We start from the raw sequence: 26,581 nt of genomic DNA on the forward strand, positions 1-26,581 counted from the left end.
CTTTTCTGGCCTAAAACAGTCCGGAGGAATAATAACGTTTAAATGGCACATCTTGCCCTCCCTCCAATATGTCTGGGGAAGCCGCTTGCTTCTTTGCTTCTTATTTCTTTCTCACCCCAAGTTTTAGTTGAGTGTTCATGCGGCCCACCCTATTATATTGCTTTTTTGACTTTGTGTTGTACTGTACATTATTATTTATTGTATTGTTTAATTGTATTATGATATGTTGTTTTTATATTTTGCTATATTGTATTGTCCTGGGCATGGCCCCATGTAAGCCGCCCCGAGTCCCCGTTGGGGAGATGGTGGTGGGGTATAAATAAAGTTTTATTATTATTATTTATTTATTTATTTATTTTGTGGAGTGTGATGGGGGAGGTTGAAGCATGTATGGCCCACCAGGGTGGGTGCAGGGGAGGACAAACATATAGCTCCAAGACCTGCACGAGTTGTTCACCTGGGCTCTGTCCCACATTATCTTTTAATTTGCAAGTAATTTTGCACACATTACTGCTGTATCTTCACAGTTCCAATTTAGAATCTGAGGCTAAGAGGATTTTGGGCAAAGTCTTACTCACAATGTGTCTCCATAGTTAGCAGTGGAGCCTGAATGCAGGCTTTCCACGTCTAAGCCCCTTCTTCTTCCCTCTGTTATTATGTATTATCTCCCTTTCCATATAACTTTGAAATGTGGCAGTCCTCAGACTGTGTATTCCTTTGATCTGTAATGGGTTGAGTGAAAACTAAATTTCCATTTGATTTGTTAGAATGCACTCCACACCACCAGCCCACATGATGGGCTTGCAATCCCATTTTTCCTCTGATAGCATAGCTATTTTTTTCCTTTCTGTAGCAAGACGTTAAATGCATCTAGAATGGAGCCCCTTGACTTTAGTCTCCTTTAGTCTGTGCTCTATTCTCCACATCAGAATGATGCCATAATTGCGCTCTTGCTGTTGGGTAATTCCATTCTCCTTCATTGTATCATCCAAGCAGCATATAAAATAATTATTAAACTGTCAGGGATGCATAATGTTTCTGGATCTCCTTGTCCTTTGTCCTCAAGGTAAACAGCTGTTGGCTTATCAAAAGCCAGAAATGATCCAACAAAGACGCTGATAGCTCTCATGTTGAAATGGGAAAACTGATAAATATTGTTGCCTGTAGCTTTGTGATATGTGCAGTCTAAATTAGACCTTTGCAATCATTGTGTGGGCTTGATGCAAGTGCATTAATGGCATAATTTCTGGTTGCTGCATCACATTTCTGCAGTCTGTTCTTTGTATTCCACTCACATTAATTGAAGTAATTTTGCCACTGAAGCGTGTTTCCAACCTCTGCATTTAAATTGAAATTTTAATTCCCTTATTGTTTGGCAAAGACGTCTGAAGATGACTTGTTACAGGTTTCATTATCACTCAAAACACTCCAGCTGGTTCTAATGTACAATGATTAATTCTGGGAAGACTTATTAATGTAAGAAAGGCAACCTTTTCCCAGAAGCAGGGGCAAAGAAGCAGAGTTATTTTGGTGATGGCTGGTATTTATATGAAGCTAGATGAAGAAAAATGTGCGCTTGTAGTCAGTTGTTTATATCAGCTTTAAACTTGCAGAGATGAGCTTGACAAATTAACTGGAGAAAGTTCAGTATATTTTGTTCCATGAATAAATCCAAGAATAAATTGGGAATGCTGCAGCAATTTGCCATTAATGCACAAACGTGATGCAGGTCCCATTAGTTAAATTAATGCTTATTCTGAGAAATAAGTCCTGTTCATAGACATACTAGGTTAATATTTTGTATTCACCCTCATTCCTCTAATTCAGTAAGAACGTTGTTTAGATCTGATCAGAGTTTTCTTTTGGTGAGTCTGGAATACCCTGGCGGCAAGAAGAATGAGTACCATTCTGCTCTCTGTGTATAGTTGAGGCGAGAAACATATTGCCCTCAATATGTTGTTGGATTGCAACTCCCAGTTTTCCTCACTATTGGTTACTTTAGCTAGGGTTGCTGGGATTGGAAGTTCAATAACACCTTGGGGGCATGAAGTTACCATGCTTTAGACCACGTCATTCTTATGGTCTATCTCATTCCATATTGTCTACACCTGGGATGGGCAACTGTTTCCCACCAGAGCCCCCCTCAGGTAACATTCCCCCCAACAAGCCAAAATACCTTTTTACCTGCAGCTCCCCTTGGAATGAAGAAATAAATGTTGCTTCACTTTCTGCTGCTATTTTGAGATGACCTAGAGGGAAAAATTGAGATTTTTGGGAGTAGTACATGGTTCTGAGTTGCTTGTGTATGGTAGAGTGAGGGTAGTTTTGTGAGGGCTTTTCGTACATTTAGGAAAAATGTAAAAAAAAATGGGAAAATGCCTGAAATGATGCACATTTTAAAAAATTTTGAGATGTTGGGGACATTTGGAAGACCGATAGCATAACTTTGGGGGTCACAGAAGTGGAGTACAGCTATCATATGCAATCTGCACTATGATAATTTATCGCTTGTCCAAGGCTCAGAAACCTTGTAGTATTTTTATGTTTTTAAGTCTGTTGTAATAGTTTTGGTTATTCATTTTTAGATGGTTTTAAATTGTATCATGTTTTTTTGCCACTGTCCCACACTTTGGTTCTCTTTGAGAGAGAAAAGGCTGGTATATAACAACAACAACAACAAACAAACAACAACTCAACGCGAGGGCCAGATTTCCTTTCAGAAAAGCTCTTGGATACTAGAAGGTGGGGGGGAGAAAAAGAATGGCATCAGAAATTTCAGTGTATCTGAGATTATGGCTCCCCTTGCTTTTAAGTTAAGTTTTGGAGAAGCATTTCAGTCTTTTAGGATGAGGAGAAAGGTCCTCTACAGAATCTGAGAAACCACAAAACAGTTGTGTCTTAGGGAACTGAATGTGATCATTGGGCTCCAGGTCTAGACATACTGGCTCCAGGACTTCAGACAGTAGCCATTCTTTCTTCAGCCTGGAAGGGACTTCCTTTGGTATCCTGTATTCTGTTTTGGTCACAATTGGAAAGGACCAGTGTGGTTGTTCTTACATAGCCAGGCCTTGTTTTCTGTTGTGTGCTGCCAATACACATTTCAAGAAAGGGCATTCATAGTCACATTTGCATAGATACTGTGGTCATGAAAAGCTAGACCAAAGGAGACTGGAAAGCAGATTGCTTAGTTTTGTTGCTGAGATGGGAGACACTCAGTCCTTTTATTGCTTAATTTCTGCTGCATTTGTGTTTTTTTTTCTGAGAGAAATGCTGGCCAGTTTCTGAGCTGTGCAGTGCTGAATGCCATTGTTCTGGCTTTTCTGAATCTTGGAAAGATCACACCACTCTTTATTTTTGCTTCCAAAGGTGAATAATAACATTCAGAGTTCCTCCTGAGTCAATGTTTTTTGTGTGTTTCATGGACCAAAGCCTGCATTGCTGCCACCTTCTGTTTCGTTTACAGAATTGAGCAGGTGAAGCCATCTCTTTGCTATTGATTTCGATTTGAATGTGTTCAGCCTAAAAATAATTTGTTCTGAACAGACTTGCTTGCAGTCAAATTAGCTTGTTTTCCATTGTTGTGCTGACACAGCAACCCCTGAAGCGTGGCAAGTTTTCCCACTGCACCTCTTTCACGGCGATATTTGAGCTGCAGCTTTCGAGACTGCCTCATTAAGCTGTGAGATGTTTCTTCTGGTTTTGGTCAAACTGCATCTGTCAAGGACAGAACGCCACAAGATTCAAAGTAACAGAGTTTATTAGATTACAGAACTCAAAAATGCCCGTAAAACACAAGGGCCAGGCAATTTTTGCCTTTAGGAGCAAAAAGGGGCAAAAGTAAATGTTCAAAAGATAAACCGGATTAAACCGGAGTTTAATCCGGATAAAAACAAACTGCTTTCTTCAGCCTGGGTAAAAACAAAACGAAAGCCAAGGAACAAAAGATACAAGGAATGCAACTAATTGGCAGCAGATTCCTCTCTGCTGCCAACACTGTTTTTAGAGTAACTTGCGTCGCTCCCACACACACAGCAGACAGGATTCCAACACGAACAAATCAGCCAGGGATTTTAGCAGTAGAGTAGACCAGTTCCGTTCCGTAGATCAAAGCCAGAAGCAGACGTTTGTAGTTTTTCCAAGTCCAAGAAGGGGGGAAGACAAGCCGTGGTCAGTTCAGTCCGAGTTCTCAAAGCAGGAGATGGCGTCCGTCAAGAAGACGACGGAAGGTCAAGCTAATAAGAGTAAGCACAGGTTTGCACAAACAAATGCCCACACAATCCCTCCCGCCGTCTGACCCTGGATTCCAATCAACTTACGTCTCAGCACAGGAAAGCACACAAGTCTTCAGGGAAGCGTCCCACACACACACACACGAATCCCAAGCGTTTGCCCAGATTACCTTGCCCGACGCAATTTGCAATTGCTCCCAAGCCCCATTTTATGCCAGTTACAAATCCTCATCACTGTCAGCTGTCCTCCTTAACCCGGGCGTTTCCTCATCACTTTCCTCGTCAGAGCTGGAACACCTCTGACTACGCCCAACAGCATCTCCAGCTGTGGATCCCGTCCCATCCCTCCAGCTAAGCCATGGGTCTAATCCTGAAGGTCCCCATTCATCTTCTGTCCCATCATGGCCAGTGGCACCCAATTCCTCCCTTACCCGAGTCCAATCCATCTCATCCTCCTCTGAGCTAACCAGCCCCTCCTCCATTCTCTCCGTAAACCCTTCGAAAGACTCTTCGTCAGATGGTGCTGCAAATATGTCTCGCAGTCTTTTTCTCTCTCGCTCCTCGAGAGTATCTGACTCTCGAGGAGTCTTACGCCCACGCCTGTCAGTAACAGAGCCACGAGGCTCAATCATAACACTATCCCCTCTCACAAAGGCCTCCTCCTCCGATGGCGGAGAAGTGGCAGTGATACCCTCCGCTATAGCACCACGACGACTAGAGGTATCAAGTTTCAACAGCGAACGATGAAAGACTGGATGGACCTTTAAACTAGACGGTAAACGCAAACGAAACGCAACAGAAGAAATCTTTTTAACGATAGGAAAGGGACCCAAATACCGAGGCGCAAACTTTCCCCCAGCCTGTTTAATATGTTTGGAAGATAACCACACCAAATCCCCTTCTTCCAACTCCTCCCCTGCCTGCCTGTGGCGGTCAGCCTGAGTCTTCTGCGTTGCCTTAGCTTCCAACAGTAAGCGACGAGCAACATCATGCAATGCAGCCATTTCCGTAGAGCGGTACACAGGGTCCGAAGAGACCACATTGGTCGACGGCGCCACACCTCCCCGTGGGTGAAAGCCATAAGTAAGCTCAAACGGCGTATGCTGACTAGACGTGTGCACCGCATTGTTGTAAGCAAACTCCGCCACCGGTAGCCACTTCACCCAAGCCGTGGGTTGATCTAAACAAAAACAACGCAGATACTGCTCTAAGAGCCCATTAACCCGTTCCGACTGTCCATCCGTTTGCGGATGGAAGGCGGACGACACGTTTAACTTAGTCCCCAAGCACTCATGGAAATGTTTCCAAAAGCGTGACACAAATTGCGGAGCCCTATCTGAAATAATCACCTCGGGTGCTCCGTGCAAACGATAGATGTGCTTAGTAAATAGTAAGGCCAACGTAGGGGCCGCCGGAATGGTTGAACAAGGAATAAAATGAGCCAGTTTACTAAATAAATCCACCACCACCCAAATACAAGTATAACCCCCAGACTTAGGCAAATCTGAAATGAAATCCATGGAAATGATTTGCCATGGCCTCTCCGGAACAGGTAAAGACGACAACAACCCTCTAGGGCGCCCAACAGGCGTCTTACTCTGCTGGCAAACGGCGCAGCTGTCACAAAAGCGCAGAATGTCTTGCCGCATCTTTGGCCACCAGTAGCTCCTGGTGATAAGCTGTACGGTCTTGAACCTGCCAAAGTGCCCAGCCATGGGTTCGTCATGGTGGGCTCTAATCACCTCCAACCTGAGGGCCCCCACTGGTACGTAAACCTGCCCCCTACGCACCAATACCCCGTCTTGATCTTGGAGATGCGGCAGTATGGTACGGTTACCTGCTGAGAGCAGCATCAGTTGCTCCTGTGTCCACACATCATCTTTCTGAGCCTCAAGGATCTGGTCATGTAACCCGAGCTCATTATCTACAACACACAGCGAGGCAGTAGGCAAGATGGTCTGACATACTACCTGCTCATTGGTCTTAAATTCTGGCTTGCGGGATAAAGCATCGGCCCGCAAGTTTGCCTTCCCCTCCACGAACTGCACCTTGAAGTTAAACCTGGAGAAAAACAAAGCCCAGCGGATTTGACGCTGGTTTAACTTCTTTGCTGTTTGCAAGTGCTCTAAGTTCTTATGATCAGACCTGACCACGATCTGGTGCCGTGCCCCTTCAAGCCAGTGCCGCCACACCTCAAACGCCACCTTAATCGCCAACAACTCCTTCTCCCATATGGTATAGTTCTGCTCGAAGGGTGTTAGTTGCCGCGAGTAAAATCCACAGGGACGCAAGGTCCCTGAGGAATCCTTCTGAGACAATACAGCCCCCAACGCGTAGCTAGAAGCGTCCGCTTCTACCACGAACGGTTTGTCAACATCAGGATGAGTTAGTATGTTGTCCGATTGAAAACTAGACTTAAGTTGTAGAAACGCCTCGTGAGCTTCCCGCCCCCACACAAATGGCTGTTTCTTGCGCAGAAGCTGCGTCAAAGGTACCGTGAGCTTTGCAAAATTCGGAATAAACTCCCGGTAGTAATTAGCGAAACCTAAGAACCTTTGTACATCCTTCTTAGTCCTCAGCTCCTGCCATGAGTTGACGGCGTCAACCTTATGTGGGTCCATTTTAAGTTCCCTACCTGACACTACATGACCTAGGAACTCCACTTCAGGCACATGAAAGACGCACTTGGAAGCCTTGGCGAAAAGCCCATTAGCCCGCAGTCGGTGCAGAACCTGCTTGACATGTTGACGATGTTCTTTCTCGTCCTTAGAAAAAATCAAGATATCATCCAAATAAATCACTAAAAATTGGTCAATTAGGTCCCTGAACACATCGTTCATGAACCTCTGGAAGACCGCAGGAGCATTACAAAGCCCAAAAGGCATGACTCGGAACTCGTGGCATCCGAAACACGTGTTAAATGCCGTCTTCCATTCATCCCCTTCCCGTATACGGATTAAGTTATAGGCCCCCCGCAGGTCAAGCTTGGTAAAGACCTTAGCCCCTTGCACCCTTGATAACAGTTCCGAGATTAAAGGGAGCGGGTACCTATCCCGAATGGTGTATTTGTTTAAGATCCGATAGTCGCAGACCAGCCTAAGTTCCCCAGTCTTTTTGGCTACAAAGAATACTGGTGCCGCAGTTGGAGAACTAGATGGGCGAATAAACCCCTTGGCTAAATTTTCATCTAGAAACTCCCGCAAAGCTTGCCTTTCCGGTACAGTCAAGGCATACAGCCTCCCTGCTGGCAGTTTCGCACCTTCTGCCAACTTGATGGCGCAATCATATGGCCTGTGCGGTGGTAATTTGTCCGCTTCTCTTTTACAAAATACATCAGAGAACTCCCCATACTCAGCAGGCACTCCCTCCATATCAGAATGAGTAACATTTAAAGTGCAACAATCCTGCCTCTTTAAGATCACTTTACGTGTTGCCCAATCTACTTGTGGGTTTACTACAGCTAGCCAATCCATCCCCAGGATCACATCATATCTAGGCAAGCTCGTAATATCCCACACAAACGTTCCCGTTACTCCCTGCACCTCCCACGTTACTGCTGAGGTTTCCTGGTTAACCACCCCAGTCTCCAGCAGTCTCCCATCTGCTCCTTCCACCCACACGTCGCATGCCTTGCGCACTCTAGGAATGCCATGCTTCTTAGCAAACTCAATATCTACATAGGAGACCGTGGCTCCTGAGTCCAGCAGTGCCAAAGTAGAAACAAGTTCCCTTCCCCCAACAGATAATGTAATGGGTACGAAAACATGCTTCCTCCCCTCAGTTGACTGCTTGAGGAGCCCTAGTGCGTTGGACTCACGTCGCACTAGGGCTGGCCTTTTCCCGAAAGCTGGGAAGGTTTCACATTACAATTTTTGGCAAAATGCCCAGCATTCCCACAGTACAAACACAAGCCCAGCTGCCTCCTACGGCTCTTTTCCTCTGTAGACAGCTTTTTAAAGACCCCAAGCTCCATGGGCTCTTCCCCCATCACCACAGGTGCCCTGGTTACATGCATGGGTGGCGCACACATTGCTTTAGAATGTTTACGAGCCTCGAGCCTTGCGTCTAAACGCAGCACCTTAGCTACTAAGGCGTCCCAGCTTTCAGCCGGCTCCAAGCGTGCTAATTCATCCTGGAGCATATCACTTAACCCGGCAGTAAATAAAAGCATGAATGCATTTTCCCCCCAATCCAGCTGGTGGCGATACAGGTTAAACTTATTTAAGTAATCCAAAACAGTCCCCTTTCCCTGTTTCAACCGATACAGAGCCCACCCAGCGTTCTCCGTGCGGAGAGGATCCCCAAAAGTATCAGTTAACAACCTTTTGAAATTATTCAAATTGTCCTTGACTGGGTCATTTCCCAAAATTAAATTAGTGGCCCATTGTCCTGCGGGACCGGTCAACAAACTCAAAATAAAGGCCACCTTGCTAGTGTCTGTAGGAAAAGCATGAACACTGAGCTGAGAAAAATAAAGCTCCACTTGTGCCAAAAAGGTTGGCAACTTGCACCTGGTTCCGTCAAAGCGTTCAGGAGTCAAAACATGTCCTTTCACGGCATGAGCTGTTTGGCTAACGGTAAAAGCCGTTTGCAATTGGTCTAATTTGACCCTTAACTCATCCATCGTCTTCCTGACGGGTTTATTGCTGCAATAAACCTTTTATGGGCGTCGGGCAATCTGTCAAGGACAGAACGCCACAAGATTCAAAGTAACAGAGTTTATTAGATTACAGAACTCAAAAATGCCCGTAAAACACAAGGGCCAGGCAATTTTTGCCTTTAGGAGCAAAAAGGGGCAAAAGTAAATGTTCAAAAGATAAACCGGATTAAACCGGAGTTTAATCCGGATAAAAACAAACTGCTTTCTTCAGCCTGGGTAAAAACAAAACGAAAGCCAAGGAACAAAAGATACAAGGAATGCAACTAATTGGCAGCAGATTCCTCTCTGCTGCCAACACTGTTTTTAGAGTAACTTGCGTCGCTCCCACACACACAGCAGACAGGATTCCAACACGAACAAATCAGCCAGGGATTTTAGCAGTAGAGTAGACCAGTTCCGTTCCGTAGATCAAAGCCAGAAGCAGACGTTTGTAGTTTTTCCAAGTCCAAGAAGGGGGGAAGACAAGCCGTGGTCAGTTCAGTCCGAGTTCTCAAAGCAGGAGATGGCGTCCGTCAAGAAGACGACGGAAGGTCAAGCTAATAAGAGTAAGCACAGGTTTGCACAAACAAATGCCCACACAATCCCTCCCGCCGTCTGACCCTGGATTCCAATCAACTTACGTCTCAGCACAGGAAAGCACACAAGTCTTCAGGGAAGCGTCCCACACACACACACACGAATCCCAAGCGTTTGCCCAGATTACCTTGCCCGACGCAATTTGCAATTGCTCCCAAGCCCCATTTTATGCCAGTTACAAATCCTCATCACTGTCAGCTGTCCTCCTTAACCCGGGCGTTTCCTCATCACTTTCCTCGTCAGAGCTGGAACACCTCTGACTACGCCCAACAGCATCTCCAGCTGTGGATCCCGTCCCATCCCTCCAGCTAAGCCATGGGTCTAATCCTGAAGGTCCCCATTCATCTTCTGTCCCATCATGGCCAGTGGCACCCAATTCCTCCCTTACCCGAGTCCAATCCATCTCATCCTCCTCTGAGCTAACCAGCCCCTCCTCCATTCTCTCCGTAAACCCTTCGAAAGACTCTTCGTCAGATGGTGCTGCAAATATGTCTCGCAGTCTTTTTCTCTCTCGCTCCTCGAGAGTATCTGACTCTCGAGGAGTCTTACGCCCACGCCTGTCAGTAACAGAGCCACGAGGCTCAATCATAACAGCATCTCATTGCTTTCTGCTGTGAAGAAAAAAGCAGGAACCATGAGGATTTTCCACCTGTTATCAAATGGAAAGATAGATGATTTGTTTTGTTTAAAGCAAACCAACCCTTCTATTTGTGCTGGAGGCAAATGGAGTATCAACAAAGAGCTGAAGTCAGGTTCTGAAGCAACATAGGACACACCAGAAGTCGATGTCCTAAGATGGGTTGTTTTTCAAGTTCTAGAGCAGGGAGACAAGAAGACAAGATAAGATGAAGTTGTTATTTGTTTCTTGCATTTGGATGTTCAGACTGCTATACTTCTTAGATGAGACTTGTTTGCCTCTTTAGGTCTCATGATTTTGGAATTTTGCAGTGACATGGGCATAAACTTAGAGAATGAGGAACACATAGTACCAGTAGACTAGATCCCAGGTACAAACCCATGAGCCTAAACCAACCTTGGTGACTTTAGCACCAGGATTGTACATTCTTCTTTCCATGGCCTGTCACCATGAGCTCTCTTAGCTGACTAGAACAGAAGAAGAAATCAAAAGCTGGGAGACGCAGTTCAACAACATCAGAAGCAGGGGATGCATATTATAACTTGCTTTATGTCATGGAATGGGGAACCACTGGCTGCAGACTTTGTTACAGGTTTTGTTATCTGTAATTTCATCCTTCCATAATATTTCTTACCTGCGGGAATTATGTTCTTGGGAGAAAAAGAAATTGTGAATAAGAAAGTATACCTTTTGTTTTTCAAACTTAATTGATGTCCACAGAACAGGTGGGGTTTGTGATGATAATATAATGGAGGTGTATGCTAGGTCTAAGAATGGATGCATGTGTTATATGTGGGTGTGAGTGTGCATTATGTGTCTGAAATGTGACATTATCCTGAAAATTTTATACTAAAAGGAAGTGATTCCAAAACCTGCTGGAAAACAAACTCAGCCAAGAGTACAAAGTCCAACAAATTCCTCACTTGCCTTGCAGATAATTTTATGGTCCAGAAGGTAGAAGAGGCAACAAGGGGATCAGCAACTCTTGATCTAATCTTAACAAATGTGGAAGACCTGATCAATACAGTTGAAGTGGTTGGATCCTTAGGGGCAAGTGACCATGTGCTCCTGCAGTTTGCAATACAAAGGAATGCTGAAACTAAGACAAGTCAAACACGCATTCTGGACTTTAAGAGAGCTGACTTCCAAAAAATGAAGGAATTACTGAGCGGCATTCCATGGACGCCGATATTAAAAAACAAGGGAGTTGAGGATGGATGGGAGTTTTTCAAAAGTGAAATACTCAAGGCGCAAATGCAAACAGTGCCAACAAAGAAGAAAAATAAGACAAGTGCAAAGAAGCCAGAATGGATGTCCAAAGAACTTCTAACTGAGCTAAAGCTCAAAAGTGACATGCACAAGAAGTGGAAAAGGGGAGAAATCACCAAAGAAGAATTCAAACGTATAGCCAACTCCTGTAGGGAAAAGGTTCGCAAGGCTAAAGCGCAAAATGAGCTCAGGCTTGCCAGGGACATAAAAAACAACAAAAAAGGTTTTTTTGCTTATGTTGGTAGAAAAAGGAAGAAAAAGGAGGCGATAGGGCCACTGCAAGGAGTAGATGGGGTGATGGTGACAGGGGATAGGGAAAAGGCAGAACTGCTTAATGCCTTCTTTGCCTCGGTCTTCTCACAAAAAGAAAGCCATCTTCAACCTCAGCAACATGGAATGGACGAAGGATTGGGGGAAATCCAACCCCAAATAGGGAAACAAGTTGTCCAGGAACACCTGGCCACTCTAAACGAATTCAAGTCCCCAGGGCCAGATCAGCTACATCCAAGAGTATTGAAGGAACTAGCGGAAGTTATTTCAGAACCACTGGCAATCATCTTCGAGAGTTCTTGGAGAACAGGAGAAGTCCCAGCAGATTGGAGGAGGGCGAATGTGGTCCCTATCTTCAAGAAGGGAAAAAAGAACGACCCAAACAATTACCGTCCGGTCAGCCTCACATCAATACCAGGCAAGATTCTGGAAAAGATCATTAAGGAAGTGGTCTGCAAACACTTAGAAACAAATGCGGTCATTGCTAATAGTCAACACGGATTTACCAAAAACAAGTCATGCCAGACTAATCTGATCTCTTTTTTCGATAGAGTTACGAGTTGGGTCGATACAGGGAATGCCGTGGATGTAGCATATCTAGATTTCAGTAAGGCCTTCGACAAAGTCCCCCACGACCTTCTGGCAAACAAACTAGTAAAATGTGGGCTAGACAAAACTACGGTTAGGTGGATCTGTAATTGGCTAAGCGAACGAACCCAAAGGGTGCTCACCAATGCGTCGTCTTCATCATGGAAAGAAGTGACAAGTGGAGTGCCGCAGGGCTCCGTCCTGGGCCCGGTTCTGTTCAACATCTTTATTAACGACTTAGACGAAGGGTTAGAAGGCACGATCATCAAGTTTGCAGATGACACCAAACTCGGAGGGATAGCTAACACTCCAGAAGACAGGAGCAGAATTCAAAACGATCTTGACAGACTAGAGAGATGGGCCGAAACTAACAAAATGAAGTTCAACAGGGACAAATGCAAGATACTTCACTTCGGCAGAAAAAATGGAAATCAAAGATACAGAATGGGGGACGCCTGGCTTGACAGCAGTGTGTGCGAAAAAGATCTTGGAGTCCTCGTGGACAACAAGTTAAACATGAGCCTACAATGTGATGCGGCAGCTAAAAAAGCCAATGGGATTTTGGCCTGCATCAATAGGGGAATAACGTCTAGATCCAGGGAAGTCATGCTCCCCCTCTATTCTGCCTTGGTCAGACCACACCTGGAATACTGTGTTCAGTTTTGGGCACCGCAGATGAAGGGAGATGCTGACAAGCTGGAAAGCGTCCAGAGGAGGGCAACTAAAATGATTAAGGGTCTGGAGAACAAGCCCTATGAGGAGAGGCTTAAAGAGCTGGGCATGTTTAGCCTGCAGAAGAGAAGGCTGAGAGGAGACATGATAGCCATGTACAAATATGTGAGGGGAAGTCATAGGGAGGAGGGAGCAAGCTTATTTTCTGCTGCCCTGCAGACTAGGACACGGAACAATGGCTTCAAACTACAGGAAAGGAGATTCCACCTGAACATCAGGAAGAACTTCCTCACTGTGAGGGCTGTTCGGCAGTGGAACTCTCTCCCCCGGGCCGTGGTGGAGGCTCCTTCTTTGGAGGCTTTTAAGCAGAGGCTGGATGGCCATCTGTCAGGGGTGCTTTGAATGCGATTTCCTGCTTCTTAGCGGGGGGTTGGACTAGATGGCCCTTGAGGTCTCTTCCAACTCTACTATTCTATGATTCTATGATTCTATGATTTTAACAAGGCCTTAATGTATTTATTAGTTCTTTTTCAGTGCCTTATAAAACTTAATAATTATTACTTGCTTTCTAGTTACAATATTTTGTACCTTACCTTCCAGATTCACTGGCACTTTGAGGGTTACTTATGAATCTGACATGGAAAAGAGAGAACTAAAACATTAAATTGCAAGGTTATGGCATCTGAAAGCTGTGTGCTAGGAAAAGAGAGAACATGCACAACAGCAGGAAAGGACTGAAGTAGGAAGGCATTGATAGAGTTGGGTAAATAAAAAATATTTTTGACTTGTGTCAGGTAGAACAGTTGACCTGAGACCAAATGTGAATCTTTGTGAAGAGTCTGACAAATGAGGCATTGCAGATGAAAAAGACCTTTCTCTGCATGTCACCTTCCTCATGTCATTCTGTTGGAGTATCTGGAGAAGGCCAGAAAAGATGATCTTTGATTCTTGTGCAGCTTCACATTAAAGTAGACAAATCTTTAGGTTCCTGGGCACCAAGTTGTATTGGGCATTTAAGGTTAAAATCATCCTAAAAATAATCCAGTTTAGGCACTAATGTCATAGAAACATAGTATGATATGTGTGATCCCAATAATCTAACAGTTGTAACATGGACCAACTGAAGTCTCTTAATAATTTAAAAAACCTATACCAGGTATATGAGTGGTATTGTTTGGAGATTACCAGAGTATGATAGTAGCTAGACCACTGGTTCTCAACCTGGGGGTCCCCAAATGCTTTTGGCCTTCAACTCCCAGAAATCCTAATAGCTAGTAAGCTGGCTGGGATTTCTAGGAGTTGTAGGCCAAAAACATCTGGGGAACCCAGGTTGACAAGCTGAACTAGACTGTTGCTATGGAAGAATCCTCAAGGTGACACACAAGAAAGGATTATTATTGAATAATAGTTCATTATGAACCAGTGTGGGATTAAGACCTTGGAAAACAGATTTTGTATCTAACTCAGTCATAGAAACCTATTGGGTGACCTTGAGAAAGCCACGCTCTCTCAAACTAAGCAGAAGACAATAGCAAGCCTTTTCTGAAGAAATTTTTGATAAGGACACTATAAGGTAGACTCAGCTTGAAACCACATAACATCAACAGCATTGTGTGCTTATCATTCACATGTTTTTCTCTGTTCATTGGTCTATGTTGGTAGCTAAAACAACAGATCCAGGTTTGTTTCCCCAGTGAATTTCTCTTCTCAGCTATGTAAAATGGCATTGGTTTGTCAGAAAGACATGTGCATTTGAAGAACAGGCTGTAATCTTCCTCAATCAGTGACTAACAGTGTCTGTCCTCAGAGAAAGAAAAAGTGGATCTGACTTTGGCAGCATTATTCTATTTTTATTTGACATGCTGTCATCAGTAAGCATCTGACCCTTGCCACTTCTGGCTTATTATTGAGTGGGATTTACGTTATCCATTAGCGCTGATACATTTTGTCAGTTTTGATGTCTAGATTTAAGTGAAGAAAGGATATGGGACATATGGGCATTGTGTGGATGAGTGTTTATGTACATTTACACATCATCACAGCAAAGGCCTAGAAAGAAAAGGTAAGAGGACGAGGTCATGATAGAGGACAAAGAAGTGTTTGGAAAACTGTGCAAATATTATTTAGCTCTTATATTTATGTTTTATTTTTTTCAGTGCATCATTTCAGATGCACTGAAGCCATAGTTTAGCATTGCAAGAGGTGCAGACAATATGCCTCAGAGAAGAATGTTGGAAACAGCAGCAGCAGCAACCTAGAGGTAGAAATAAAATATGTTTGCCCCACTGCTGGTAAAAATGGCAGCAGCAGCCCTGTAGAGAAATTAGTTGAAAAGTAATTGAATATATTTGTGGAGAATGAGACTACCAAAGGCTCTTAGCAGGATGGATATATGTCACCTCCAGTGTCAGAGGGAGCATGAGATGGAGCATTTGATTTTAGAGTAGTGACCTTTGGTTTCATCCAGTTGGGTTCTTATGCAGTGTACTTAGATGATTTAAAAATAGTAAATCAACAGCAGGGAATAGGGGAAGTATGTCAGTACCACCAACTAGGCACTATGGACTACTGGAGGATCACATGCAGCTTTGATGATTTGTCTGCTTGGACACTAGAGATTTGATCTGTCTCTTTTCTCAAGGGGACATGTGCTCTGAGCTGCTTCTGAGATAGGTTCTTGGCCTCTTGTTAGGCATCCACACCTTGTTCTTGACCGGTATGAGATCTGATGGAAGACAAATGCAGGGGTGGAATTTGAACGTACACTCATGAAACAGTATGAGGTCAACTCAGTTTAAGGAAACTTGGTGTTGCGCTATTGTCTCTTGAATAACATAAAGTCTATCTTGATTTGTGCTTTTGACATTTCATAATGGTAGGAAATCCTCAACTAGATACTCATTCACATATAGGTCTTACCCAAAGTTGTCCTCTTTCTCTGGTCCATCCTGCTGTGCAAATTATGTCAAAGTACTATTTCTTCTTAGCACTTTGAATAATGGATTGTGGTAGATCTGAGAATTAAGATGCCAGAGGATGAATCAGAAATTTGGGAATAGTCTTTGTATCTTTCTCCTTCTCTTTCTCTCTTTGTCACACACACACACACACACACACACACACCGCCTTCGCTGCTTTTTTAATGGAAATGCGTCTTTACATAGCTTTCCCCCATATGTTAAATGGGAATAGTTCTTAATGAGATCCTCTAAATGTTCAAATGATGAACAGCAAGAGACTGCTTTTGAGGGTGCTGCAACAAAATGTATCTGAGAAGTGCTCAGTATTATACTCAGCCAGCTTTTTCATTATTGCTTCTAATCCCATTTTCTAATCCTCTTCAAGTTTTATTTTGTTAATTTCATCACTGAGATGTAAAGATATTTTGAAAGCAGGAATGCCTCAATGGAGTTCTCCCCTATCAACCCTTTGTAACATCTTATCGCTTCTTCTCTCTTTAATATACTTATCAATAACTTCATCTCTTTCCTTTTAATCTTGTAAATTCCATTATCTGAGGCGTTCTTTTGCGTTATACTGCTAGTACCTCCCCAGTACCTCATTTGCATTGACGCGTGCTTGACCTCGGCACCTCTCCTCTTTCCGTTAATGCATCAACAAGCACTGATATCTCTCTGGAGCATTATCGTTTGCCTGTTAGCTCAACTAATGACGGCCATTCATTTAAGATGATGAAGGTTTATTAAATAAAAATGGGTGGTAAATGAAGGTGCTGCAATAATGGTCACTGGCATCATCCCTAAGTTTTTATGCTATTCATCCATTGATTCATAGAGTTTGGTATAGAAGTGGTCACAATCACTAAGATAGGAGCGAAACAAGACAAAAGTGAAGCTATGTAGAAGAATTGCTACCTATAGCGTTTCCTCACTTAAGTTTCCTAAGCTGAGATTCTGCATCAGATAGGTGGGATGTGATATTCTGCCCTTAAATAACTATGTGTCTCCCATCCTTCTCTATTTGCTGTCAAGGATTAGAAATAGCCACTATTGCTATAGGGACCTAGTGGACTTAGGTAATTTGGAGGAGATAGATGCAGCTGTAAGGGAGAAAGTAATGTAGGCATGCTCCAGTTGGCAACTGAGGAGTAAGAGAGACTAAATTTGTCAAGCTATGGCCATGGAACACAGATTTACCCAGGAAGCATTTCAATCCCACGAGGACACAATGAATTCTCCCAAAAGGAAGTCCCAAGACCATCTTCCCAGGACTGCTCTCTATTGTCTCATTAAGGAATTCAGCCCTTCCTGGCCCAATAACAATCAGCGACCATTTTTCCTGTGAGTGATTGTTTCTCTTTCCAATAATCCTCTCATTGGCAGAAAGGGGTTGATGCAGATACAGAAGACGTACATAAGATTCTTCTAAAATAAGCTATAGGACCTCATCACATGGGGAGGGGGAAAGCAGAGTCTTCTTTCCTTCCCTATCATCAAGGTCCCATGCCTTTCCATCTTCTGTAATGGTAATAGTCAGTTGCGGCACATTCTTTATCCACACTTCTATTGGGCTTCTCTCCATTTTCTTTTGTTGGGAGTCGGTTAGCACCTGGCTCCTGAAAACACAGTCTTCCTCCTGTTTCCCTGCGCTGCTGCAGTGGAGTCCCATGGGCAACCACCAGAAATGTTCTTGCGTCATGTGATAGCCTCCATAAGACTCTGTTTCAACAGCACAGAGAAACAAAGAAAAGATGGGATGAAGTCCTTTATTAAGGTTCTCTGCATTCTGAACCACTGAAACTGCAGACCTCCATCTTTATATACTGCTTATCTGTGTATGTAATTAGGATTTGGCTGGTCAGCTGTATGATTGCCTGTGTATTCTGTGCTTCAGTATAATTTATCATTTATCTCACTGTCACCATGATAAGCGCTATAACAGATTATCCAAGGCTGGATAACTGCCTTCTTGTAATTTCATATCCTGTTTCTCTTATATTGACCATGTATTTATTTAGTACATTTATGGCATACCTTTCCCCTCATGTCAGAAAACAAGGCATCCCGGTTTTGAATATCCCCAACCTATCTGCTTCTCATATCCCTATTGTTATTTATGATGGCCAGGTATCCCTTATTTAAGGGCTGGACAATTAATCCCTTATAGTATTGAAAGTGCTCCTTATTTCAAGGAATGTCTCCTATTTAAGGGTTGGACATTGTTTTCCTTTCTATAGACAAAACAGGATCCAAAAATATCCTATGTATGTGCGTGTGTTATTTATTTGAAGGAGAGAGGCTTTCTAAAGACAAGCATGTGTGCAGCACATAATTTATGAATGTGGACAATATGTTTATTTCATAGAGAAATAGATGACTAGATGAACTCTAATCAATGCTTTCATTTGGCATTTCAGTAGAATACAGATTTGTTAGTAGCTACTTCCTGATTGCTGACCCTACATTTCATAGATGAAAAGAGTGAAAACCTGACAACACTATCCTTGTTTATGTTGCATTTCCCTCACTGTTCCTTTAGTTTCAGTTTTGTACTGGCAGAGCCACTTTATTCCTTCTGAAGATCCCAGAATACATTCCTTATTCACCTCAGTTGGAAGCCAGAAGCAGAGAGTGGAAGAAGTCGTTCCATACTCTAAAATCACTCCCTTATTTTTTTTGAAGTGTTTCTCCTATAAAAAATTATTTTGGATGTAGCAGATGAAGATTAGATGGCTGTTAATGAGTTCTAAAGTAGGCTCACCAAAATAGAAAAATAATATATAACCTTAGCCTGGTCCCTGAAGTAATTTGTCATAACTCACTATTTGGTGTTAGAAGAGTCAGAGGAGCTCCTGTTGATAATGGTACAAGGAGTTGAGGGCTGAAGCAGAGAAGACCCTTCTTCCCAGAAGGAGGTAACTGAACCCATAGTGCCTTCTTTTAGAGACAAGGAGAGATTACATTGAATATAATAATAATCCCAACACCTGTTAAATAGGGCACCTGGTGTCTTGAGACAACTGGCTGTAATCTCCTGGCAGTAACTTGCTAAGTTTGTTGTTTTCAATCATTCTATGTGGGTGACTAGCAGTATTCCAGTTTTGTGTTTTCTTGACCTTAGACTGGTTGTGATTTACAGCTCTGTTTTTCTGGTTTGTTTATTTGGACTACTAACTTGCCCCATGAGATTTGGACCTACTGAGACCACCATCTCTCTTCTCTCTTCATCCTGCTGCAAAACCTGTGACTGACCTGGACTGGATTAACTACTTGACAGCTTTTTGACTTCATCCACCTGCTTTTCTTGGACTGCAGTATAGGACAGATACTGTGTGAGGCCCCATAAACCAGACTGATCTTCCCATTTTCTTTGAACGATTTTCCCATGTCAAATACAACAGGAGAGTTCATTGTGTACTCTTAGTAAATATATTATTTTTGGCACTATATTTGTCACCATGAATCTCCAGGTCAGAAAGACTCACTGGAGGAAAGAAATGAAAAAGGAAAACAGAAAAAAGCTATATTTCGGTAATGAACCAACTCGAGTAAGCATTTGAGTTTAAGTGCTTCGTGCTGTATTTTTAAAGTTGGTAACATGTTTCACTAAGTAAATAAAAATTCTCTCTCCAGATTTTACTGTCACAACAAATAAAAAGTCGCAGAAATGTTATGCCAATATTTCTTTTTGGAATCATTTGTATAGCTGCTGAACCTTCTCATGGCTTTGTTTTAAAAGCTACAGTCTACAAAGATCATTAAGATGGGAACTGTTTAGCATAGAGGTTTACTTGGATTAAATTATGTGGATAATTATGTTTTGAATATTCCCCAAATGTCTTGCTTCATCATGCTGTCAGGAGGTTCCAAGAGAGGAGGGATGGGAAATCTTTCTTTTTCTTTCAATCCCACACAAAATTGCATATATTTCTGCTTATATTTACTTTTGCAGATGGTGACGTCTTGCTGCAATGTTGCTGGTGGTGAGAGGTGAGCGGGCAGGTAACTTCACATACCTGCCTGACCAGCAAAGGGCCAACTAGCTAAGGGCTGATCAGCGAATGAGAACCCTAGGACCATTGCACCATTTCCATGGGAATGGCATGAAGCTGAGGAAGGGGCTGGGCTTCCCCTTTGGCAGGCAGGGAGGGAGAGGCCAAGTTGTGCAGACCTGCTCTACAATCACTTGTATCTGTAGGCACTTGCTTTGGGTAGGCATAACACACTGGGCAAGCCCTCTTGGCTGTCTAGAGGCCAGAGGACAGCAAGGAAGCCAGATGAGTAGCATCTGACATCCTCCTCCTGGACTCCCCAGAGATTACTTGCATCTTTGCGAATCCAGCTGTAGGAATAGAACCAGCCACTCCCTGGATCCCCACATCCTCCCCTGACCACCAAAAGATTGTGAAGGGAGTGGCCCTACTGCAGACTGGTAAATGAAGAGCACAGAGTTGTTGTGTGTTTTCCGGGCTGTATGGCCATATTCCAGAAGTATTCTCTCCCGGAAAACACACAACAGCCCTGTGATTCCGGCCATGAAAGCCTTTGACAACACAAAGAGCACAGATATTTTTTTTTTGGATGAAGGTGCTGACTACTTCCACAATGACCAATAAAGACCATATGCCAGCATAATTTGTGATCATGTCTGCACATGTCATCAACAGGATTACAGCTCTTGTCTCTTGGCATGGTCTGGATGCCAGTCACATCTGTTCTCCTGGATTTGTTTATACCTTGCTTTCGTGGTATGATTTTTTTTTCTGTTGTGATCTCACTCCGTGTTCCTGATATGCACAATACAGATTTCATTTTAGCATGGATCCCTCTGTAATTTAGGAATGATACCTTTGACAGCTGGTGCACAGTATTGCTGCTTTTAAACCGCTTGTGATGCTGTCTGCATCAATTCACAAGATAAGCAGTGTAGTCAACATTTTTGGGTACTCTGAGTAGAAAAATTGAGAGCCTTAAAAGACAAACACTCTCAGCCAGGTGACTCTTAACACTTTCCAGACTTTATTGGAGATAAATAGCTTAACTATTTTCTATGTTTGTTTAAAGGGGAAACATTATTCAGCTCCAGAATATTTCCGAAAATGTTTTAGTTAAGCATTTTCTGCTTTTCATTGTTGCATGCAGTCTTGTTAGCAGATATATTTATCTCATGATTTTGTACAGGGAATAACATATGTACTGGAGGACTGTGTGTTCCATTTTAATACAAAATACTCTTGGTCTCCTAAAGATCAATTTTGATAGAATACTATGTATATATCCATCTCTTGATGAACATTCATTGATAAATGTGCACTCATGGTACCCAGATGTGAATCTTAAAATGATCTGCAAATATGGACACTTGCCAAAAATAGCAAGCATGTTCAGCATGATAATGGTTCTTCTGTACTTTCAAGATAGAATAAATATCCATATGCACTCAGGGAGAGTGTTTAGTTATTTATATATCTTTCAACAGTTGAGTACCACAAGTTATGCTTCACCTGTAGGAGCTCTTTTTTGTAGGATGAGAGCCAGGATGATGGGTCCCAGCAGGTAGAATCTGCTTTTGAAGTTGAAGTCAAGACTTCACTTGATAGCCTTCCTCTGAAACCACTGTAAGGGTGAGCTGCTATCCTCAGTGGCAGCTCTGTGTGTGTGTGGGGGGGGGGGAGGGGGGAGGGTGTAGAACAACACAATATTTGCTTGTTTTATGCCTTGTTCTCTACAATCCTGAAATTCCTGTTATGTGATCTCGTTACTTTGAACTTGTCATGTTCCCCTGCCAAATCTGTTGCCTGCTTTGGTGTAGTAGTTTGAGTGTTGGACTAAGATTGTGGGAAACTAGGGTTTGAGTTCCCACTTATCCGTAGAAACCTGTTGAATGACATTGGGCACACCACAGTCTCTTCCTCGGCCTCAGAGAAAGGCAATTCTCGGTCTTTTGACTAAGATGCAAGTGTAGTATTTGTTCTTATGAGTTTAATTGCAAACTCACTTTGAATAAATCTTGTTGAGAAAATCCTGTGATAGGAGTATTTTAGGGTAACAGGAAATCATATATGACTTGAAAGCACAGGACAATACACACAATTGACTTCAAATTGTCTCATGATCACCTCCCCGCAATTCCTATTCCTTTGGGTAACACTGGTAGAATTATGTACTGAAGTGTGGTGTCCTGCTGACTCCCAAATATTGATAAACTCATTTAAAGCATATACTGTCATGATTTCCCAGTGTGATAATTGGGAGGAATAGAACCGCGAGGCTTTTAAGCATACAGCTGTTGTGGCTTTCTGAGTGAAATGTTCTAAGCTTGAGAAATGGTCATATTTAGATGAGCTGCCATCAGCTCATAGTTTCAGCACTTGATAGTTTCAGTGCTTGAAATGAAGTTGTTTTTTTCTGTTTTACCCATAAATGTTTTTTCAGTAGAGCTGGTTTGCATTAGAGATAAGTGTCTTGGTAATGGGTAGTAATGAAGAATGAAATATGTTGGGTAGGAGGACTAGGGGAGGCTGTTTAAATGGGGTTTACTGAAGCGTAGCTCTCACTCTTAAGAAGCTTTAAGTCTGCCTGACATTGCACCATGGCTATGCTGTTTACTTTAAGAATTCAATCACTCTAAGAGCAGTGTTACCAAGGCCATAACTCCCCAGCATGTGTCTCTGCAAATATGAAGTGTCACACAGACAGTTTTTCAGAAAAAGATGGCTGCATTTTTCACCAAAGAAGAAAATTAAAGCTCTGTTGGCTTCTTCACCTGCCTGCTTTTAATACTATAGTAAATGATTGACTCCTCTGTTTGCTTTTTCTCAAGGTTTTCTTGAGAGCTTTATGTTGATATAATAGTTTAGCCTTTGTGTATAGCTTTTCTCATAAAGAAAACCAGGAAAAAGCCATTGTGGGCCAGATTGCATGTGAAGGAAATGAAAAAAAGTGTCTTAATATTAAATATAACTTCTGTGCGAGACTTGGGAGCCCCCTCCTGCTCTTCCAAGTACCTTTGTAAATGTCATCTTTGAGTTTGTGCTGATGGCTCCTCAGAATCATTGCCATTAAATACAGTTGAGCTCAAGTAGAAGGATCAAGCAGGAATGAACTGAGGGAATCTATGATCTGCGGAAAACTAGTTTGAGCCAAAAAGTCTAAATCTAAAGATGGCCTATCTCAAATTCAGCATTAAGGGAAATTGTTATTCCGTGCAATAAACCTTATTTTCCACTCAACTGGAATTCCTAAGAGACATGTGGCTCATTGGTCACATTTGGAAATGAAGCATGTACCTGTTTTTGAATGACACATCACAAGGTAAATCATACATTTGCAAAATAAGGATATGAGATAAAGCATATTATATGACAAACAGATATGCTTAATGCATGGTCTAGCTTGACCACCAAGAAATGCTGAATTGGGAAGTGAATATTGGACTTGAAGGTCATTGAATTCCTGAATAAAGCCTAGACCTAGTCTTTATATCTGTCAGCAGCTCAATAGTATAAGAGAGCTCACATACGTTTGATATGTTTTTTGTGGTACATAATAAGTTAGTTAGAAATGAGTCTTGATCCATAAAATGTCTTCAATTCCAGGTTTGGCTTTGGAATAAGTTTTCCTATTATATAAAGAGAAAAATGTATTTCTGAGAATATGTAGATCTATTGTTTTTCCACCCAACTGATTAACTTAGCAAGAAATTCTGTTTAGAATGGGATAACTTGAGCTTCATTTCCTCTTTTTTATTATTAAACAAATAACTCCCAGGATAAATACCTCAGAGACTAGACTTTTGTAGCTCCGTCCATCATCTGCAAAGCCTGCGTCTTTCAGTGAACTATGTGCCAAAATGAAGTTTATTTTTCATATTAATGATGCCTTGGATTATTAAATGAAATATCGTTTAATTTGCCACAAGCTATTTATGTTCTCTGCTTACCTCTTGCATTTCTTAAGGCATGCTCACTGAATTCCTGCAAAACGAGATTTTCTTTTTTGTTGCCGGTCACCTTTGTTTTAATTGCTTCGTGATGAAGTATTTCTTGTGCTTCAGGGGAATCATGAACTGATAAAATTAAACAGAATTGCTGAAGCATTTATCAGCCCCTGATTTTATTAAATCATGCCTCATGGAAGGGCACCTTAAACATTGTGTCACATGTAATGTTGATAGAGCCACCAGTTTGACCTTTCATTGGGCTCAAGCTTTTTATTGACTTCCTGATTCCGTGTAGAAAGAACAAAATAGAGCAGCAAAAACAATAGGGAGTCCTTTGGCACCTTAAAGGATAACACATTTTGATTGGCACAAGTTTGCAATGGGCGAAAACCCATTTCATTGGCATAGAGTATGCACAATGACACTGTGTTATTTTTTTTTTTGCAATAAAAATACTGCCTATCAAATGTTTTGGCTCTAGAGCAGAGGAACAAATCATTCTTGATTCTTATAACATTGGTTTGAAAGTAGACTGCACAACATCTGGATCAAAAATACATCTAGGTGTTACTATCCTAATGCAACGAATTGTGAAGCCCAAGCCAACAATGCTCTTATCCAATGATGAGGAGATAAGAAGTCCACTCTCTCGTAACTTAAGGGAAGCAATGCATGTGTAACCGAACCAATGCACTTTCCACCACGCTTCCCTGCCTCTTCCTAGTGGTGACCATTAGTTGATCGGGTTTTCATGATAATTTGACCTAAACAAAGCTATCTGTTAAGTGAAATAAGGGAATTTTGAGAAGCACTTCAAATGTACCTTGAATTTTCTCCATAGGTGTCAGCAGTCGATTCCCTGGAAGGACCTCTCCTTCAAGTGGAGGGACTGAGTGATCTGAGACTGGAACTTCATAGTAAGAAGATGAATATGCACTTGGTCCTCATAGATGAACTGCACCGCCACCTTTACATCAAATCTACCAGTAGGGTTGGGCAGCGGAACAAAGAAAAGGGGAGAGTAAGGTTAGTTTGAAATAGCTTTACTGTATTATATAAGGCTTTATTCTTATGATGAGGAAGATTTTATTTTGGGAAAATGCTATGCAAACTAAGGGGCCTTCCACACTGCCCTTTTCCCAGGATCTTATCCCAGATTATCTGCTTTAATCTGGAATATATGAGTCCCCACTGCCAGATAACCTGGGATAAACAGATAATCTGGGATCAGATTTTGGGATATAGGGGCAGTGTGGAAGGGCCCTTAGTTAATTAAACCTTAGGGTCATCATGACCACTTTGTGGTCATCCACAGACAAAGGATCAGCTTTGAAATGCCTATGAAAAGCAGTAATCTCATTTACATCTCTTCCTTTTGATGGCTCTTGCAGGGGGCATTTTTGATGCTTGCAGAGTGTCATCTGATATTCACCTCTTTTCATTACAGTTCGCTGAAGGATGCCTCTCCTGGGCCTCTTCTTGATGTAACTAACTTGTCCACTCCTCGCAAGTTTCTTGATGCCTCTCAGTTTGGTACCCCGGGAAACACCAGTGGTGAGTGGTAAAATAGTAACAGATATTTCCACAGATTTCTTCTTGTTATTGTTTTTTGGCATGGATATTTCCCACTACATAAATACAGCTTGTTTTGAGGCCAAGGAATATTTTTCCAGCACATAGGTACCTGTAGCTTGAGTAGAGGAGATTTATGGCAGGGAGATGTGGCATTAAGTTTCTAAATTTAGGGACTGTAAAGAGGTATTAATTGTTCTTCCTTAATACAGGACTATGTTGGGCTAATTTAGAGACGGGAAATGAATGATGCTGTTGGAATCCACATCATCCCTGAACATTGGCAATGCTTGCTAAGACTGATCGAATCAGCCACATCTTTTATTAATATCTTTATTTGAGGGAGCAGGGTTATACAGCAAACAAGATTGATGAAATGTGCGGAACTGTTAGTTCACATTGCTTGGATTGCTCAATTAAGACTTTTTAAGTAGAATGTTGTACTTTATATGCCATTTTAGCAAAATATAAATACTTCTCTGGCTCCAGTAAGTCCTTCTGTGCTGGAGCTCTTGGCTTGCTATCCTCACTTCTTGCCTCAGAAGGGAAACATTTTTCAACTCACTGCCCAACAAAGTTGTTTTTACAGGGGGAATGGTCATTTTTCTCTTAATAACTAACCTCCCCCAGCAAAAAATGATAACCTGACCTATCACTATTGTGAAAAGAGGACCATTTATACTCCCTCTCCTCATATTGGTTACAGCTATTGAAAAGTTTGTATATCCTGAAGACTTTCTTGGCTGATCACAGATTCCAATATCTGTTTGCTACTGACACTGATATGGATAGACTACCTGCTCAGTTGTATATATGTACCTTTTGCAGGGAGAACTGTGACAGCTACCATTAGGAAATGAAAAAAAAAATAGAGTTTTCTTGGACTGCTTAGACAAGCATCCTGTTCCCAAGGGTTGTCATCCAGGCAACTCTGAGAAGCTCCAGGTTATTGTGGCGAAAGCCTTCCCCTATTCTCCCTAACTCCTGATATTCAGAGAAATACCTCCTATTCCATTTAACCTTCATGCCAAATAGCCATTGCTATTCCCCATGCAGATCTCTCTCCTCATAAAGTTAAGATAGTGACCATCACCTCACCTTGTGGTCACACATTTCATGAATTAATGATGTGTTCTGTGAAGGACACTAGCTTTTGCCAATTCTGCATTTGCTTCAAATGGATTTTCTTGGAGGATAAGTCTTATC

The 26,581-nt window shown here is 42.3% G+C and overlaps 1 protein-coding gene across 3 annotated transcripts in view; it reads left to right on the forward strand.

The window, feature by feature from the left end:
- The window catches only part of exoc4 (exocyst complex component 4), a 474,612-nt gene that overhangs the window by 37,748 nt on the left and 410,283 nt on the right, over positions 1–26,581 (forward strand). For all 3 annotated transcript variants that reach the window (XM_062981251.1, XM_062981249.1, XM_062981250.1), the window contains 2 exons: positions 24,645–24,829; positions 25,251–25,357. In XM_062981251.1, coding sequence (XP_062837321.1) covers positions 24,645–24,829; positions 25,251–25,357 — 292 coding nt within the window. The remainder of the gene's footprint in view (positions 1–24,644; positions 24,830–25,250; positions 25,358–26,581) is intronic.

The sequence above is a fragment of the Anolis carolinensis genome, chromosome 5 (assembly GCF_035594765.1).
Source record: "Anolis carolinensis isolate JA03-04 chromosome 5, rAnoCar3.1.pri, whole genome shotgun sequence".
Taxonomy (NCBI): domain Eukaryota; kingdom Metazoa; phylum Chordata; class Lepidosauria; order Squamata; family Dactyloidae; genus Anolis; species Anolis carolinensis.